Source organism: Mustela erminea, chromosome 18 (assembly GCF_009829155.1).
Source record: "Mustela erminea isolate mMusErm1 chromosome 18, mMusErm1.Pri, whole genome shotgun sequence".
In the NCBI taxonomy this organism is placed as follows: Eukaryota; Metazoa; Chordata; class Mammalia; order Carnivora; family Mustelidae; genus Mustela; species Mustela erminea.
In genome coordinates this window covers 43,212,541-43,231,142 of record NC_045631.1, presented here as the reverse complement: position 1 = coordinate 43,231,142, position 18,602 = coordinate 43,212,541, and the positions used below count along the sequence as shown (strand labels likewise).

The 18,602-nt window shown below is 51.7% G+C and overlaps 1 protein-coding gene across 1 annotated transcript; it reads left to right on the top strand.

Moving 5' to 3' along the window:
* Positions 1-261: 261 nt before the first annotated feature.
* On the top strand, positions 262-16,259 carry PYY (peptide YY). The gene is made up of 6 exons (XM_032322404.1): positions 262-384; positions 10,611-10,714; positions 15,009-15,136; positions 15,494-15,681; positions 15,775-15,855; positions 16,020-16,259. Exons 2-6 carry the CDS (start codon positions 10,624-10,626, stop codon positions 16,042-16,044), a joined length of 513 nt encoding a protein of 170 aa, XP_032178295.1. The 5' UTR covers positions 262-384; positions 10,611-10,623; the 3' UTR covers positions 16,045-16,259.
* The last annotated feature ends 2,343 nt before the right edge of the window (positions 16,260-18,602 follow it).

Genomic DNA, 18,602 nt, shown 5'->3' with positions numbered 1-18,602 from the left:
GTGAGAGCTGTGGAGAGGGATGGGAGATGCAGAGGGCAGAGAAGTAGAGAGGGGAGCGCGAGGGGTATTGGGGTGGGGTCGGGGGTGGGGTGAGGGTCCCCCCAGGTGCTGGGCACCGAGGGAGGCAAAGATAGGAAGGCCAGGCTTTGGCCTTGAGGAGAGGAGACCACAGCTTGGATGGGGGGGGGGGGACAAATATATCCATGACTTTATTTATCAAAAGAAACCTGTGACCTGGGCTTTATTGTTCCCTTTTTGCAGAGAGGCTCAGAGAGGTCAGGCAACTTGCCCAAAGTCACACAGCTGAGAAATGCTAGTGAGCTTCAAACCCAGAGCTGTCTGACTCTGGAATCCATGCCTTTCCCACTGCCCTCCGTTTTGCAGGTATGTGGAAGAGAAGACATGATGGGAAACCGCTAAGAACAGATTACTCTGGGTTGATCTAATTTGCCTCATTAATGGAATTACTGGATCGGGGGTGGAGGTGCCTCAGGCTCCTTGCATCTGGACTTTAGCAAGGCGCTTGGCAAAATCTCTCCTGACATCCTGTGGACACAGGGGTGACATATGGGCAAAGGGCTCAATGACTGGAAGAATTTCTAATTGGATGTGGGGCCGATTCTAAAGGCAGTTGATGGCAGAGCCGAGGCAGTGACTCTGTTCTTGGTCCTGTTCTCCTTTACCTTTTTTTTTTTCTTTTTCCTTCCCTTGTAACTATATTCCATTATCCAAGTAACAAATGTCTATTGTAGACAAATGTAAACTATGGATAAGCAAAAAGGAAGAAAAGGCATCCTGAGGGGCACCTGGGTGGCTCAGTGTGTTAAGCCTCTGCCTTAGGCTCAGGTCATGATCCCAAGGTCCTGGGATCGAGCCCCGCATCGGGCTCTCTGCTCAGCTGGGAGTCTGCTTCCCCCTCTCTCTCTGTCTGCCTCTCTGCCTACTTGTGATCTCTGTCTGTCAAATAAATAAATAAAATCTTAAAAAAAGAAATAAGAAAAAAAAAAAAAAGAAAAAGCATCCTGGATCTTACTAAGAACGTTCGCCAAATAGTCTTTTCAACTTACTGTAAGTTTCAACATTTTTGGAATGAAATGTTGGAGATAAAAAAACCTTCAACAACAACAACAACAACAACAAGCCCTCCACAAGGGACGCTGGGCTGGCTTGGTCTGTAGAGCATGGGACTCTCGATCTCAGGGTTGTGAGTTCGAGCACAGGTAACCCACTGTTCACATTTAGGGTGTATCCTGCCAATCGCTTTATTGCAAATAATGGCCATAAACGCTAGCATTTTATTGGGCATTTACGAGAGCTGGCCATGGTGCTGAGCATCTTATGGGCACCGTGTCATTAAATATCCTCATCTCCCTTTATGGGCACTTTTATGATCTACTTTCCACAGATGACAACGCCGAGGCTCAGAGATGACGTAGCTTGGCCACAGAGGCTGGGGGAGAAGATGAAGCGAGCTTGTACCAGGATTTTTCTGGCTTTGGAGTGGAATTCTGAGCTTCCACTAAAAGCTCTCTAAAAGCACCTGGACCCGCTCCCCCACAGTTCTCCCCTTCCCACCTCACCTCCTCCAGGGGGCTGCTTGTGCCCGGTGGTCATGAATCTTCATGCTGCTTCCCTTCTGCCTGTACGTCCCAGAGGTGGACCTCCCAGAAGGAGCAGACCCCAGTGGAACAGGATATTCTCACGGCCTTTAAGCAGCCATCTCCAGTGGGCATTTCTCATATGTTCCTTATACAGGCAGATGTCTCAGTTCAAAAAGCGAGGAATTTATCTTATTTTTAACACTTAAAAAAAAGATTTTATTTATTTATTTGACAGAGAGAGAGCACAAGTAAGCAGAGCAGCAGGCAGAAAGAGAGAGAGAGAAGCAAGCTCTCTGCTGAGCAGGGAGGCTGATGCAGGGCTCGATCCCAGGACCCTAGAATCATGACCTGAGCTGAAGGCAGAAGCTTAACTGACTGAGCCACCCAGACACCCCAATTTTTAACCCTTTTTGAAATCTTACTATTTTATCAGGAACTGTGTCAAGCTCTTTAGAGATAATAACTTAAAAAAATGATTCTGAAAAGTAACATACACTAAAATTGACTTTTTTGGTTGGGGAACTGTTCTGACTTTTTTTTCTTTTTAATTTGACAGAGATCACAAGTAGGCAGAAAGGCAGGCAGAGAGAGGAAGAAGCAGGCTCCCCACTGAGCCAAGAGCCCCATGGGGGGCTCCATCCCAGGACCCTGGGACCATGACCTGAGCCAAAGGCAGAGGCTTTAACCCACTGAGCCACCCAGGCACCCCAACAGTTCTGACCTTTAACATGTGTGTAGATTCCTGGGGTCACCACCACAGGTCAGGGTTTGCAAGAGTTACGTCACTCTGCAGGACTCCCAGGCACTATCCCCGTGCAGTCATTCCTCCTCCTACCCCTATCTTCAGCAACTACTAATGTGCTCTTTATCACCATAGTTTTATCTTTTTGAGAATGTCCGTAAATAGAATTCTACAGTGTGTGACCTTTTGAGACAGGCTTTCTGCATTCAGCCTGACGCCTTTGACATTAATCTAATTTATTCTGCATCTCAATGGTTCATTTCTCTTCGCTGCTAAGTAGTAAATATCCCAATATATGAATGTACCATAGCTTGTTCACTTGGTCCCTCACTGAGGGATACTCAGATTGTTTCCAACTTAGGGCAATTATGAATAGAGCTGCTATAAACACTCATGGACAGGTTTTTTTTTTTTTTTTTTAAGATTTTATTTATTTATTTGACAGACAGAGATCACAAGTAGGCAGAGCAGCAGGCAGAGAGAGAGGAGGAAACAGGCTCCCTGCCAAGCAGAGAGCCCGATGCAGGGCTCGATCCCAGGATCCTGAGATCATGACCTGAGCCGAAGGCAGAGACTTTAACCCACTGAGCCACCCAGGCGCCCCATGGACAGGTTTTTGTGTGGACATATGTGTTCATTTCTCTAGGATAACTGCCTTGGAGTGGGATTTCTGGGTCATATAGGGTCTAAAGGGTTTCTGGTTGAACTGAAGAAGAAAATGGCAATGTTTTTAGACATCCGTCTGACTCTTCCTTCACAATTCTTTTAGTGCAGATCTGCTGGTAGCAAATTCCCTTAGTTCTTCCTTTCACTGAGAATTTCTTTTCTTTTTGCTTTTTTAAAAAGACTTTATTTTTAAAAAAATTTTATTTATTTATTTGAGAGAGAGAAAGAGAGACAGCATGAGAGGGGAGAAGGTCAGAGGGAGAAGCAGACTCCCTGTGGAGCTGGGAGCCCGATGCGGGACTTGATCCTAGGACTCTGGGATCATGACCTGAGTTGAAGGCAGTCGCTTAACCAACTGAGTCACCCAAGTGCCCTTTAAGATTTTATTTTTAAGTAATCTCCACACCCAACACGGGGCTTGAACTCATGCCCCGGAGATCAAGAGTCACATGGCTCACCCACTGAGCCAGCCAGGTGCCCTCTCTGTGGCTTAGAGTGGATGATTTCTCATGCGCTATCTTCAAGTTCACTGGTTCTTTCTTTTGTTATATCCATTCTGCTATTTGATCCCATCCAGGGAATTTCTATTTTGGTTATTTTATTTTTTCACTTCCTAAATTTCCATTTGGGGGGTGCCTGAGTGGCTCAGTCATTAAGCGGCTGCCTTTGACTCAGGTCATGATCCCCGGGTCCTGGAATCAAGCCTCACATCAGGCTCCCTGCTCAGTGGGGAGCCTGCTTCTCCTTCTCCCACTCCCCCTGCTTATGTTCCCTCTCTCACTGTGACTTTGTTAAGTAAATAAATAAAATCTTTTGAAATAAAATAAAATAAAATTTCCATTTTGTTCTGCTTTTATCTTTAATTTAATAGCTGAGACTTTCTTTTTATTCATTTCAAGAGTATTTGCCTGAAGCATTTGAAGTAGCTGCTTTGGGGACACCTGGGTGGCTCAGTCGGTTAAGCATCTGCCTTTGGCTCAGGTCTTGATCTCAGGGTCCCGGGATCAAGCCCCCCCCAGACTCCCTGCTCAGCCAGGAGCCTGCCTCTGCCCCTCCCTCTGCCTCCCTACTCCACTCATGTTTTCTCTCAATTGCTCTCTCTCTTTCAAATAAAATTTAAAAAATATGGAAAGAATAAATAAAATAAAATAGCTGCTTTGAAGTCTTGGTCAAAGAAATCCAATCTATGGGTCATCTTGGCATTTGCATCTGTCTGAGTTGAAGGTTCTCCTGGTTCTTGTATGTTGCATAATGCTCGCTTATATTTTGAAAAAATTATGCTGTAAGAATCTGGCAACTGTCAGAGTTCTCCAGAGAATGTGGGCGATTTTGTTTTAACAGGGTAACTCACCCAGGTGGCTTCAGGCTCTGAGTCCTCACTGGATTTCCATGGGTGATAGTTTCAAGGTCATTTCAAGCTTTTGCACTGGGGTTCAGCTCATTGTCTTGTGTGTAGTGTCCAGTGGCTAGTCTGGGACCTGGGCGGTGGTCTGTCCTTGAGTCCAGTCTCAAAACCTTAGGCTCACTGCTGGAGACCAGATCCATTTGAGTACAGCTGAGGGGTAAACTCAGGAACTTGTGAATTTGGTGAACTTACTCTTCCCTGGCAGTGATTTCCTTCATGCTCCTCATGCCCTGGGGCTTCCCTGCTTTGTTCTCCAGCAAGAAAACTGGGGCTTGATTTACCCTGCCCTGCTGCCCACTCCCTGTGACCGTGTTCAGGCTCACCCCAGCCTCTCGCGAACACAGCTCTTTGATTAGAGGGGGATGTTCCCTTCCCTTAGAGTTTAAGGTATGCATGGCGGGGGGACTTACTTTTACCACTACCACTGCCGTAAAATTCTGGGGGCCAGGGCAGGAGCGAGTGCAGAAGAGAAACCCAGGGGCTGCACTACTCTCTCTGAGTGTTAGGCCCCCCTTCTCCCGGGCTCGAGGCAGAACCAGGGCAGTTCTGCTGGCGACCTCTCTTTTCATTGCCGTCCTCGTTCTGGCTTCTGGGCGGTCTTATGTCCCGGCTGGGGACCACCAGAGGAAACGGGGATGTCACCACCTGTTCAGCAGTGCTCCGAACTCTGGCTTTCTTCCTCAGTGTGCCCAATGTGCTTGGCTTCTCTGACTCCCCACATAGCTGCTCCTCGCCTCGCCGTTCAAGTTTTATATCTCCACTCAGTGGGAGAGGTGGGGCGGCCTGGCCTTACTCCATCTCATCTGGAACATAATCGCTTTTAAAAAATAGTCACAACTGAGGGTGCCTGGGTGGCTCAGTGGGTTAAGCCTCTGCCTTCGGCTCAGGTCGTGATCTCAGGGTCCTAGGATCGAGCCCCGCATCGGGCTCTTTGCTCAGCAGGGAGCCTGCTTCCCCCCCTCTCTGCCTGCCTCTCTGCCTACTTGTGATCTCTGTCTGTCAAATAAATAAAATAAAATCTTTAAAAAAAATCGTCACAACGTGGGGTGCCGGGGTGGCTCCGTCAGTTGGGCGTCTTTGGCTTTGGGTCATGCCTTTGACTTGGGTCATGATCCCAGGGTCCTGGTATCCAGCCCCGTGTGTGTGTGTGTGTGTGTGTGTGTGTGTGTGTGTGTGTGTCTCAGGCTCCCTGCTCAGCGGGGAGTCTGCTTCTCCCTCTGCCTCTGCCCCTTCCCCCACTCCTCCTCTCTCCCTCACCTTGCTCACTCTCTATCTTATATTAAAAAAAATCTTAAAGAATTAAAATGGTCACAACTGTAGGAAGTAGATACTGTTGTCATCTACATCTGACAGATGATGAGACTGAGGTTCACGGAGGGTGAGTAATTTGTCCAAGGTCACACAGCTTGTAAGTGGCCAACCCCATCCTCCTGGCTCTGGGAGTGCGTGTCCTCAGTCCCCAGTTCTGCAGCCTCAGAGGCAGGTGCACGCTGTCCCTGCGGAGCGGAGCGAGGTCTGGTCCCCCTTATGGTGGGCGGGGCCCCATATCCGCCACCGCCCAGCCTGCAGGGCGGGCAAAGGGAGGGCGCAAAGTGCAATGGGACAAGAATGCACTGAGGAATTGTACACATACGTGTGTATGCACGCTTGTATATGTGCTTGCTAAATCGTGCAGCCCATGCCTGTGAGGGGGTGGATTCATTCGTTTAGCAGAAGTATTAATCCCCACCCCCAACCCCGCCCCGTAGCATCCCCCACCCCTGGGGATACATCATGAAGAGAGCAAAGACCCCTGTATTTTAGGAGTGTCTCCGTCTCTTCGGGCACTACAACCAATTACCATAAACTTGGTAGCGCTTAAAAAGCAAAATTTATTTCCCACAATTCTGGAAACTGGGAAATCCAAGATTAAGGCACCAGTAGATTCAGGGTCTGGGGAGAACCCCTTCCTGATTCATGGAGACGGTTCCTGCTACGTCCTCACCCTGGCGGAAGGGCTGAGGGAGCTTGCTGGTACCCCATTCGCCGGCCCTCATCACCTCATCACTGTACCAAAGACCCCACCTGCTGAGAGCACCACCTGGGGGGTGTGTGTGTGTTTGTGTGTGTGTGTGTGTGTTAGGATTTCCACATGCGACAGTCGGTCTGTCGCAAGTAGACAGACAATACACATAATAAATAAGTTATTGTGTGGTGTGATAGAAAGTGGGAAGTGCTGTGGGAGAAAACAGGACAGGAAAGGAGCATCAGGAGCGCTGGGGCAGAGGGTTGGGTGTCTGTTTATTGACAAAGAAGGACCCCTGCGATGTATCCTCGAATGACAGATAAAAGCCAAAATGCCTTCTATACTGCATATCCCATTTTTAAAATTTACGGATCAAAATGTGTTCTACAAGCCTATAGGAGGAGGACGCCCCCTCACCTGTACCTTCCATGTGGTCCCCTCTATTCCCGGGAGCACACAGTAAAGTCAAGCCCTCTCTGACGAATTCCTTTGTGGTTACTCCCCAATTCCGAGACCTGCTGCCCGTTCGTAGATCTGCACTGCTCTGTCTCCAGACTTCCAGAGAGCGATGCAAGTCACTTGTGCTAGGAAGCCAAGATTTCCCACTCAGCCGCCTGTGAGTTGGAAATTCTCTTCAAGGAGCCGGAGATCCCTGGAGATTTGGGGATCAAGACAAGGGTCAGATACTGACTTGCCCTCCCCGTGCTTCCATTCCATCTTCTGCACGAATGGGGCGAGTCGTGTTTGCAGTGAAGACTAAGCGAATATGTGAAAAGGCCTGGTGTCTTGACAGCACCAGAGAAATGTTGATTCATTATTTTGGTTCTGTGGGTGGCACGGAGTTTTGGTTGACTGGCAGACATCCAAATGGGTATGTCTGGGACCAGAGATGATATGGGTCAGGAGCTCAGCAGAGGAGTAAGTGACTGGGATCTGGGGCTATTCGCAGAGGGGGGCTGTGGCATAAGAAGAATATATATTTGGTCTTTGTCCCCAGTTCCCGACGCAGAGCTCCTAAAAGCCCTTGGCATTTCCTGGGTAAGAGGAGCATCTTTTAGTTTTAACGAGGGGACTCTTGGTGAGTGGGCCCCTAGATACCTTCAGGAGGGGGACTGGTCATCAGAAAGACCAAGCCTTGATGGGAAGCCTGGAACTTTCAGCTCTGGTCCCCCATCTCCAAGGAGGGCGGTGAACCACAGCCCTGCAGGACAGGAGCTCCTGCCCTCGGGACCCTTCTGCGCCTTGCCCCGTATGCCTCTCTATCTGGCTGCTCATCTGTATCCCTTCTAACGTGTTTTATAATAAACCAGTAAGTGTAAATAAAGTGTATTCCTGAGTTCTTGGAAATGTTCTAGCAGACTATCCAACCCAAGGACGGGGTCACAGAAGTCCCGGATTTATAGCCTCTTGGCCAGAAGCACAGGAGGTCCAGGGGTTTCGACAGCATCTGGAGTGGGGGCAGGACTGTGGGACTGGGCCCGTGAGTGGCGCCAGCTGTGCTCACCTTAGGTAGTTAGTGTCGGAATTGGATCAAACTGCTGAGGGCCCGCTCGGTGTCGGGAGAGTCAGAGACGGTGGTTGAGGCAGGAAAACACCACTGAGTTGGCTAAAACTGTGGGGGAAGGTGGTATCCTCGTGGTGAGGACCATGTTTCCTAGGCTCCCTCCTAGTAAGGAGTGTCCACGTGACCAGGTTCTGGACACTGGGGTAGGAGAAGTCATGTGTGCAGCTTCCCCCATTAGATTTTCAATTTTAAAAAGATTTTATTTATTTGAGAGAGAGAGAGAGAGAGTGAGAAAGAGCATGAGACGGAAGAAGAGGGAGAAGCAGACTCCCAACAGAGCTGGGAGCCCAATACGGTACTTGATTCAGGGACACCGGGACCATGACCTGAGCCGAAGGCAGTCATTTAACCAACTGAGACACCCAGGGCCCTCCCCCCCATATTAGATTTTTTTTCTTTTTTAAAAAGATTTTATTTATTTACTTGACAGGGAGAGACGCAGCGGGAGAGGGAACTCAAGCAACGAAAATGGGAGAGGGAGAAGCAGGCTCCGGGCCGAGCAGAGAGCCTGATGCGGGGCTTGATCCCAGGTTCCCGAAGGCAGCCACTGAAGGACTGAGCCACCCCGGCGCCCCCACCCACCCCTATTAGATTTTTAAAAGGAAAACGCTCACCCTCTACTTTTTCTTTACTCATTCCCAGGAACTGGCAGTGAATGTGGGGAGGTGATCCCTCTTCTGCCACACAGATGAATGCAGCTATCTCGGGGTAACAAGATAGAAGGCGCTGGGCTCCTTGGGGGTCAGAGCCACTACCAGAGCCCCCACCTCTGGACCACCTGCCAGCTTGGACCTTTGTAGGAGAGAAAAGCCAAGCTCTTCCTTCCTCCTTCTCTCCTTTCCCTCACCTCCTCTCCCTTTTCCTTCCTTCCTTCCTTCCTTCCTTCCTTCCTTCCTTCCTTCCTTCCTCATTTCCTTTCTTTCTTCCTTTGTTTGTTTCTTTGTTTCTTTCTTCTCTTTCTCTTCCTCTTTCTTTCCCTTCCTTCCTCCCTCCATTCCTCCTTCTCTCTCCTTTTGTCTCTTCCTTTCTCTCTCCCTCTTTTTTCTTTCTTTCTCTCTCTCTCTCTCTTCTCTATGCTGGGCATGAAATGCAATGCGGGCCTTCAACTCCTGACCCTGAGATCAAGACCTAAGCGGAGATCAGAAGTTGGATACTGGGAGCTCCTGGGTGGCTCAGTTGTTAGGCGTCTGTCTTCAGCTCAGGTCATAATCTCAGAACCGTGGCATCGAGCCCCACATTGTTCTCCCTGCTCAGCAGGGAAGCCTGCTTGTCCCTCTCCCACTCCCCCTGCTTGTGTTCCCTCTCTCGCTGTGTCTCTCTCTGTCAAATAAATAAATAAAAGCTTAAACAAAAAAAAAGAGTTGGATAGTTAACCAACTGAGCCACTCAGGCGCCCCTTTATTAGTTCTTTAAACTATTTAAGTGATATATACAATCTATAAAAACATTCAAATTCAAACTACACAGAAAGTAGGTAAACTGCTGGAGAAGTTCTTGCTTAGATAGAAGCAGGACTGGGTCACTGGCTGGTCTTCAGAAAAAGCTGGTCCAAGTGGGCAATCATAAAATAGAAACAGAGGGGCGCCTGGGTGGTGGCTCAGTGGGTTAAAGCCTCTGCCTTTGGCTCGGGTCATGATCCCAGAGTCCTGGGATCGAGCCCCATATCGGGCTCTCTGCTTAGCAGGGAGCCTGCTTCCTCCCCTCTCTCTCTCTGCCTGCCTCTCTGCCTACTTGTGATCTCTGTCAAATAAATAAATAAAAATCTTAAAAAAAAAAAAAAGAAACATATATGCCTTTGTTAAATCATTTTGACTTCAAACCTATAAATGCACATTTAAGCCTCAGGCTGTCTTTGGGCTCTTGACTCGAGGTGTCCTTGTCTTCCTTGCATTAATCACTCCCACAACCCATCACCTGTTATTTCCAGTTTCCTTAAGTGGGGTGAGACGGAAAGGACACAAGTGAAACTATCTGGTGGAGAAGCCACTTAGATTTTTTTTTTTCAGAAATTTCTCCAAAGAATTTCTAGTTACCCTTCACACCTCATTCAACATTTCTGCAATTCTCTGGTCGGTTCAAAGCAGCCAACTTAGTTTTCAAGGAAGTGATTCTGTGCACTCACATTTCATCAGTTTGTGTACTATTTAATTGAATTATGTGATAATAGGATTATGGGATTATAGGATTACAAAGACAAGTATACCTGGCTGAAACAAGGCGAGAGATCCAGCTGACTCTTGGTAAACAGGCAGCCCCGACACCGGACACCTGACACCCTGGAGGGGGGCGGCGGATGGGGGGAACCTGAAGTACCTGCTCTTTGAGACCTGGGGTCAGAACACTGTTGTTCCCCGAACCTGTTTTTGTACATCCTGAGTACAAATGGTTTTACGACGGATGGTTTTATATCTTTAAATGGTTGGAAAAAATCAAAAGGAGAATATTTTATGGCCTGAAACGGATGTGGAATTCAATCTTTGATATTCACCAGTAAAGTCTCACTGGGGTGCAGCCCCGCCCCTTCTTTCTTTGTTTGTTTGCATAGTTCTTTGGAGGCTTCTGTGCGACAGTAGCCAAGGTGAATGGCGGAACAGAGACTAAAATATTTACTGTTTGGTCCTTTACAGAAAGGTTTGGCTGATGCCTATTCTAGAGAGAAGCCTGAATCTTGGGATTGCACCAGGCCACAGGTATCTGTCACCGCGATTTCCAGAAGGACCGAGGACTTGCGGTAAGGGAAGCTTCTCTAGAGCAACTCCAGCCATCCGAAGCGAAAATCCTTTCTCTCTTGGCATTCCTGCCTCCCAAAGCCGCCCCCTTGGTAAAACCAGGATCCATGGTGTGACAGTTTGAACCATTTCTTATTGACCTCACTCAGTCACCCACGGCCCCCGTTGTCCGTCACAGGGCTTTGTACACAGTGACAGATCACGAGAAGGAGAGGGTGGCCCTGTCTGTTCCCCTGCCATTAATCTAAGCAGATGACAAAGCTTCCTTGAATGCAGCTGATATCCTTTCGGACAGGCGCCATTGCTCCGCGGTGTCAACGGGCTATTCCTCATTCTCTGCTTCACTCCGTGCAAATGGCCAGTGTTTTTAAGCAACAGGACATTTGTATTCATGACAGAATGGACAGGCTTGCATTTTGAGATGCGCCGTCGTGGTAGCCAATATTTTCCAGGGCTATGGCTGGGAATCAAGGTGGCATAGAGAGTTTCACATGGGCTAATAAATGCGTAGCCTTAACCATCAGAGAGCAGAGCAGACCGATCTGCTGCCTAACCACCATTGACATCCATCCATTTTCCACTGTCTCCTCCAGGGGATTTTTTTCCTAGCTAGATGCAAGACTCAGTACTATTTGGATATAACTGGGCATTGTCCTTAGGTGACACGTGTGTGGGGTATCTGCACCTGTGAAGAGTGTGTGTGTGTGTATGTGTGTGTGTGTGTGGGTGTGTATGTCTGGGCCACCATCACGTTTTGGCTGGATTACTGCAGTGGGTTCCTAACTGGCTTCTCTGGTTCTGACCTTGCCCTCCTACAGTCTGCTCTCAACATAGCAGCTGGGATGCTTCCTTTAAAACCCAAGTCAGGGGGCCCCTGGCTGGCTCAGTGGGTGGAGCAGGTGACTCTTGGTCTCAGGGTTGTGGGTTTGAGCTGCACATTGGGTGCTGAGATTACTTTAAAAAATAAAATCTTTAAAAATAAATGAAAAAAAAAAAAACACCTAGATTCAATCATGTCACTCCTTGGACCACAGCTCTCGTGTCATTCTGAGCAAAAGCCAAAGTCCTCATAGCAACCTACGAGGCCCGACAGGGTCCAGTCCCCTGATGCCTCCCTAATCCTCTCCTTCTCACTGACCCCACTGGTCACACTCCAAAAACATGGACCTCCTCGCCATCCTCAAACTGTGAAGCCCACTCCTACCTCAGGGCCTTTGCACTTGCTCTTTCCCCTGCCTGGAACATTCTTCCCAACATAGCCTCATGGTTTGCTTCCTCACTTCCTTCAAATGCCCTCTCATAAGTGAGGCCTTCCACAACCACCCAGCATAAAATAAGTCCCGCACACCGCAGTACTCTTTCTGCCTTACCCTGACTTTTCTCCATAGTACTTATCATAATCAGACATGCTACATGCTTTCTTGATTGATTTTCTATTTCTTGCCATTAGAATGTAAGTTTCATGAAGGCAAGGATTTTGCCCCTTTGTTCACGGCTCTGTGCTTAACATAGTGCCTAGGAGAGAAGGGGCTTAATAATTGCCACGTGGCAACCTGCTGTCCACAGAACCTTGGGCATGAGGCCTTGTTGAGGGTGGAAGGCCGTGGCCTAGCCCTGCCCAGCACATGGTAGATCAAAGAGAGCCCTTGTATGTGGGAAGTGGGGGAAAGTGGGCAGGCAGTGGGGTGGGGGAGAGAATGCTAAGCCGCTGGGGATGTGTGCCATGGGTCATCCTATCTTGATGAGTGGTCCTGGAGCCCCCCTGGGAAAGGGGAATGCTCAGCTGGGGTCCAAGTTCCTGGCCTCCCTGACCTCTGGAGAGGCCTTACTAGGTGTTCTGAGAATGGGGATCAAGGGCAAGGGCGCCCCCGTGATTCTGTCCCCCTTGCTCTTTGAGGACAAGTTGGAGGCAGGTGCTGGTCCCAAGTCTACAACAACACTTAATTTGAAGTTTCTTCTTTCACAGCTCTCAGCCCCCCACCTCCCAAACACATCTAATAGCAACTGAGTCATGGGTCAATGATGGTGGCGCGTACGTGGGTGGGGGGTAACTGAGTGCATTGATCGAGGGCCGAGACGTCATCCCCACTAATGAACAAGTTAATAAAGTCTTCAATGAGGAGGTGGTGATTAATGAACCAATCAGCTTGCCCTGTAATTGGGAAGTGGAGCTGAAGGGCGGGGTGGGCCCGTGGGAGGTTTGTAGGCTGTGGTGGGCCGGCTGCTGTCTCTCTCTCTCACAGTCACTCTAAAGGCAAAGAGAGAAGCGACTACTTTAGGGGTTGTACCTTGAACCCAGGCCTTCTGCCATACCTTCTGGCTTCTCTACTGTTTCTCCTCTGTTCCCCTCTGTCCTCAGAACCGCCCCCCCCCCCAACTGCCTGAGGAAGGATAGGCCGCCAATTCCCTTTGGGCACTTCGCAATCACTGTCCTCTCTCTCTGCCTGGGATCAGTACACCAGAAACCTCTGTCATGACCCCAGCCAGGGCTGCAGAAGAGCAAATGGCTCCCACTCTCCACATCCTTGTCCCCGTTAGCCTGCAGGGATCCTTATCTAGACTCCGACCCCTGGGATTACAGCTGTTCCAACCAGCTCCCTGGCTATTGCCTTGCCGTCTGCTCCCCCAACTGGACCCAGACTTGTCCCTCTGTTTTCCTCTCTATCTCTGTGTCCTGGCAACTCTCCAGACTGGGGCTCTGCAAGAAGGGTGCTGGGCCTCCTCCCTTAGGATGGGGCTCCCTGGTGATACGGCTTTGCCCCTCCCCAAGGGTATGGGGATCCCCAAGGGCATGGCCACAACTGTCCTCTGAGACTGGGGGTCCTGGAGAACAGGGCTGTGCATCTGCCCTCAGGTGAATGATTTTTCTTCTCCCTCTGGGTATAGAGTCCATGTCCCCTCTTCTGCCTCCTTGCTCAGCGTGCTGCCCTGGCCTTTCCTGGGATATGCAGGGCCCATGGGCCCGACTGGTTGATAAGGCGCCTTTCCGGAGAGTGCAGGTGATTGAACCTATAAAAAGGTGATTGAGGGAGCCCTAGACTCTCCACCTTGAGAGAGCTCTAAAAATAACACGGCCATCTGTCCTGGGGGGTGGAGGGGCTGGCGCAGAAACAAGATGGCGCCTCCTGCCCTCAGGGGCTGATGGGACACAGGGAAGCCCTGGAGGCTCTGGCCAGGCTGGGAGAAAGGGAGATGGAAAGGGCTTTATGGGGAGACTCCCTAACAGCCCTCTTTTCCCAGTGGGAGCAAGTGGGCCTGATGTGGTTGGCCTCTCAGATTGGGTAGCAGGCCCCCAAATTAGACTCCCCTCTCCTGCTCCCATGCCCAACTTCTGAGCTCCCTGGTGATTCCTGGTAGTGAGCCATTCTGCCCCTCAGTGGAGAGGGCCTCTTCCTGGGGTCTACCCCAGCGCTTTCCTCTTGTTCAAATCCTCGGTTCCCTCCTCTCTCAGACCTTCAGTTACCTCATCTGTAAAATGGGTATAAACTCAGATCATTGGGTTGTGCTTCGATCCTGTATGGCTCGTGCACAGTAGGTGCCTAATAAACAGAGTCCCTTCCTCTTTCTTTCAAAGGCCCTGGGTGAGGATCTTTGCCCCAGAACCCAGTGGAGACTGAAATGGCCTGGGGACAGTGGGCCTGGGTCTGTGCGTGTCAGGCTGGATGCGCAGGTGGCCGACTCAGGTGCTTCTGGGAGAGGGGACTGGCCTCTGCCTCCTTTTGGCCCTCTCCCCAGATCTTTATCAGAGAAGGGACATAGTGGGGTGTCCAGACAGACCTGTCCCCTAGGACATCATAAACAGCGTGTCAAGAGCCCAAACCATAGCTCCTATCCCACCTCCAGTAGAAAGAGGCTTTCCCTGCTTTCCCCGCGGGTTTTGCCTCCCTCAGCCCCTCTCCAAGGAATTGCAGAGGGAGGGCTGAAAAGGTTGACTTTTCCGTGGACCAGTCACGGGTCTCATGGCTGGAGGCAGTGTCAAGCCTATGCCCGTCCTTCCCACCCATGGGTAGACTAGGGAAGATGGAGTCTTATCCCTGGTCCCAGGGGCTGCCCCAGGAGTCTACATGCCAACATTCCACTTCCTGGGGAGGCTACACCCTGCTGTTGGGGGGCTGTGGGGGGAAGATGGGTTTCAGGAGCTGTCCAGGGTCTGAGTCTGAGTCTGATCTCCAGGAGACATCACGCACTGTCTGCGTGTACACTCAGCGATCTGGTGGGGGTGGAGGCAAGGAGGAGGAAGGGCCCTTCCCACCTCTCCAGCTCCCCCTCCCCCTCAAACTCCCCCTCCTTTTCCAGGCCGAGATATAAGCCCCGCAGGGAAGGCACTGAGCAGAGGAAGAGGCCACAGCCCGACCTGCAGCAGTCCAGCCCTTGGGACGCCTTTCGCCGGCCACTTGCTCATCCCTGCTTCCGGAGCTGTCGCCGTGAGTGGCCCGGGAATGGTCTGGTGCAGGGGATCCCGGGCTATTTGGTGGAGAAACTGAGGCTGGGATGGTGAACATTGGGGCTGAGAGGCCAGCATAGCCCTCCGCTTCCAGCTACCGTTCTGGGCAGTGCGAATGGGAATTGGGGAGACGGGCAGGGCTTCTGCCTCTCTGAAATACAGGGAAATCGAGGCAGAGACAGTGCAGTGCCCGAGAACACACAGTGAGCCGGTGGCTGAGCCTTGGTCAGGCAGTGGCCCTGCACAGGCCGGGGAGCGTGGGCCCGACGGCAGCCTCAGCCTCCCGCAGTCGGGTGTCAAGGCCGGGGATGACCCACGATCCCTGCCCCTGCTCCAGATGGTGACGGTGCGCAGGCCGTGGCCCGCCGTGGCTACAGTGCTGCTGGCCCTGCTCGCCTGCCTCGGGGCGCTGGTCCAGGCTTACCCCTCCAAACCCGAGGCTCCCGGCGAAGACGCCTCGCCGGAGGAGCTGAGCCGCTACTACGCGTCGCTGCGCCACTACCTCAACCTGGTCACTCGGCAGCGGTGAGTCGGCGGGGCGCGGGGTCCCCCGGGCTCCCGCCCTCCGCCCAGGGGCGTGCCCGTGTCTGACCCCGCCCCCTCTGGACCCGCCCCCAGGTATGGGAAACGCGACAGCCCCGAAGCGGTCCTCGCGAAACTGCTCTTCCCCGACGACGAGGACCGGCCGGTCAAGACACGGTAAAAGTGTCTCCCCGCCACCCACGCCCCCGACGCACATCCTGTCCCCCAGTGCTCGGTCTGGGATGCGCGGCCCCACGGAAACACCTAGTGCGTTCCCCCAATCTAGCCTCCCCAAATCCGAGGTTGGTCTCTGAGCGATTCCTTTCCGTTCCTTCCTACAGGCCAGAAGACCGGTACATGTGGTGACGACCTCAGGGGCTCCTGGGAGATATGCTAACTACACCGACCTCATCTGCATGGCTGCTCCTGATCCCGGAACCTGGGTTCCTCTCCCTGCCTGCTGCGCCTGGGGGGTGGGTGCGGGATGGGGGTCTTCATTCCATTTCTCCGTGTCCTCAGCCCCTGGGCTGGAGGGCTGTGTGTGGTCTTTTCCTGCTCCCCAAATAAAGAGCAAATTTCAGTGAAACAGAATGTGTGCCTTTGTATTTCCTTTCCCTTCTCCCTCTTGGAGGTGGCTTCCGGAGGGAGAGAAGGGTGGAGGCACCAGTCAGGAGAAGACGGGGCACCGCAGACAAAAGCCTCCGCAGGACAAGTCTGGGGCAGAGTTGGGGGGTGCGCTCTGCTCTGAGCTGAGAAGACCCTTTGGCCCAGCAGGGGCAAGGAGGATGAAACCCAAGCAAGGGACTTCTGTGGCACCTTCCAGTGGGGCAGGATGAAAGTTCTTGACAAGGGGCAGGGAGGAGCAGGAAAAATAATTGCGAGAGAATGGGGAGGGTGGAAAGGAGCTTGCTAGGCAGCCTAGGAGAGCAGATGGAGACAGAGGTGCAGGTGGCTGGGGGTGTGGGCTCGGCACCAGTCCCTCAGAGCAGTTACCCTAGCCTCCAGGGCTGTTGTGGCTGGGAGGAGAGATGGGATCCAAGATGGGACTGTGGAGGAAGTCATTTGGGAGGGGGGTGAGGTGGGTGTACGTGTGCTGGGGGAGGGGTCATTTCTAATGTCCCCTCTTCCCTGGACAGGAGGCGCCATGGGAGTGTAGAGGCTGCCCTTTCCCTTAGCAACTGCCCTCCCCCACATCGTTGAATTCCCCACTCCATGGATAAGGCACTCATTGTGCCTTCCTGGTGACAAGGGACACCCCCCCCCACCCCGTGCACCCCTACCACGATTCCCTTGACTAGACGCTGAAGGCTGATGGCGCTGTGGATGTTTAAACTGGAGTCTGATCCAAATTTCTTACCACTCTGTGACGGAGGAATCCCAGAGCCCTCCTGCAGGCTGATCTTCCCTGATACCCTTCCTTCCCAACCCCTTTCCTCCAGGAAGCCTGCCTTGATTGTCCCTGCTCTGCACTCTTCCTGACCTCTGTGGCAGCCTGGCTCTCATGGCCACTGCTCTGTTGTGTCCATGTTGCTGTGCCTGGTCTCCCTTCTAAGTCTGAGGAACCCCTAAAGGAGGGGCCCATGTCTCCCCACTCAGACACAGCCTCCTCAGTCTGTAGGCTCTTGCCCAGGCCTCTAGGTCATAGGACATGCACAAGCACAAGGTGGGGAGCTGGGCAATGAGAAGGAGAATCAGGCTGAAGCCAAAGGCACAGATCCAGAGCGGGTCGGCCAGTCAGGGAGGCGGGTGTGGCACATCGGAGAGTAGGAGTCTCTTAGGACTGTTTGCAGTTAGATGCCTATGGAGGAAGAGAAGATCCTAAAGCCGGCTCTGTCATAGCTGCTCTGACACCATCTGCCCTAGGGGGCCTGGGGCTCCGACTCCTATCCTTTCGTGTGCTGCCTGTCTTTGAAGGTAGGGCAGGAATGGGTGGAAGGGAGGCAGGTCCCGGGCCTGGCACACATCACAAACTATGTGGACTCTGACACTCCGACGTCTTTGTCCAGACCACTCCCCTGCCTGCGGAGCCCTTTCGCTCCATTGCAGTCTGAAAAACATCTTCAGGATAGTGTTCCCCTCTTCCCAGAAGCCTCTCCTGATTTCTCAGGCTAGAGTTAGTTTCTCTGGTTCTCCCTTCTCTATTGTCATTATCTGAGATCTGCCCCCTGTGTCATTCTGTCCCTTCTCTCCTCCAATCCCACTCCCTCTGCACCAGGGGAGGAGGGGTGGGAACCTATAGTGGCTGCCACGAGCTTTGGCTCATTTTATGGTCAGAGGAATGGGACTGCATGTGCCAGTGCTCGTGTCCCTGGCCCCCTGTCTGGCGGTCTGCCTGGGAGGACTTTGGTCAGTTTGAAGCTGATGGAAGAGATCCCTGGTATGAATTATGGATGACCACAGCCACTTTCAGTTTGGCCTGTCTGGTTGGCCATCACTGACCTGGGTTCAACTCCCATTCACCTGGAGGAGGGCTGAGCCAGTGGTTTATTCACGGACAACAGGACTCAACCAGCCTTGCCCCCCACAGGAGCCTTAGATGGGATATTAATGATGACAACAGGTACCTTTTAAAAAAAGCACTTACTTACGTGCTAGACACCGAGCTATTTGTTTTACACACACCTTATTGCTAGAATATTGATTTGGCTTTTAAAATAGAGGCAGAATTAGCGGTGGCTTAAACAAGACAATTTATTTCCCTTTTATTTAAAATTCAAGTGGCATCTGGGGGAGTCAGCAGCGCTGTTCCAGGAGGACATCCAAAAGCCCAGGTCTTATTTTGTGGCGTCTCCATGTCCTCCTCTGCGTGACCGAAGATGGCCCACCATCACCGCCTTCGTGTTCCAGTCCCAGGGAAGGGAGGGACCGGAGAAGGGCAGGTGCGCTGGGTACTATGCTGATTCGCATCTACCCGAAGACTTAGC

Excerpts from the sequence above, each read along its gene's own strand:
- PYY (XM_032322404.1), top strand. The coding sequence starts at position 10,624 with ATGCCTATTCTAGAGAGAAGCCTGAATCTTGGGATTGCACCAGGCCAC. Across the intron at positions 15,137-15,493 it reads CTGCTTCCGGAGCTGTCGCC|ATGGTGACGGTGCGCAGGCC; the intron begins GTGAGTGGCCCG and ends CCCCTGCTCCAG. Across the intron at positions 15,856-16,019 it reads GACCGGCCGGTCAAGACACG|GCCAGAAGACCGGTACATGT; the intron begins GTAAAAGTGTCT and ends TCCTTCCTACAG.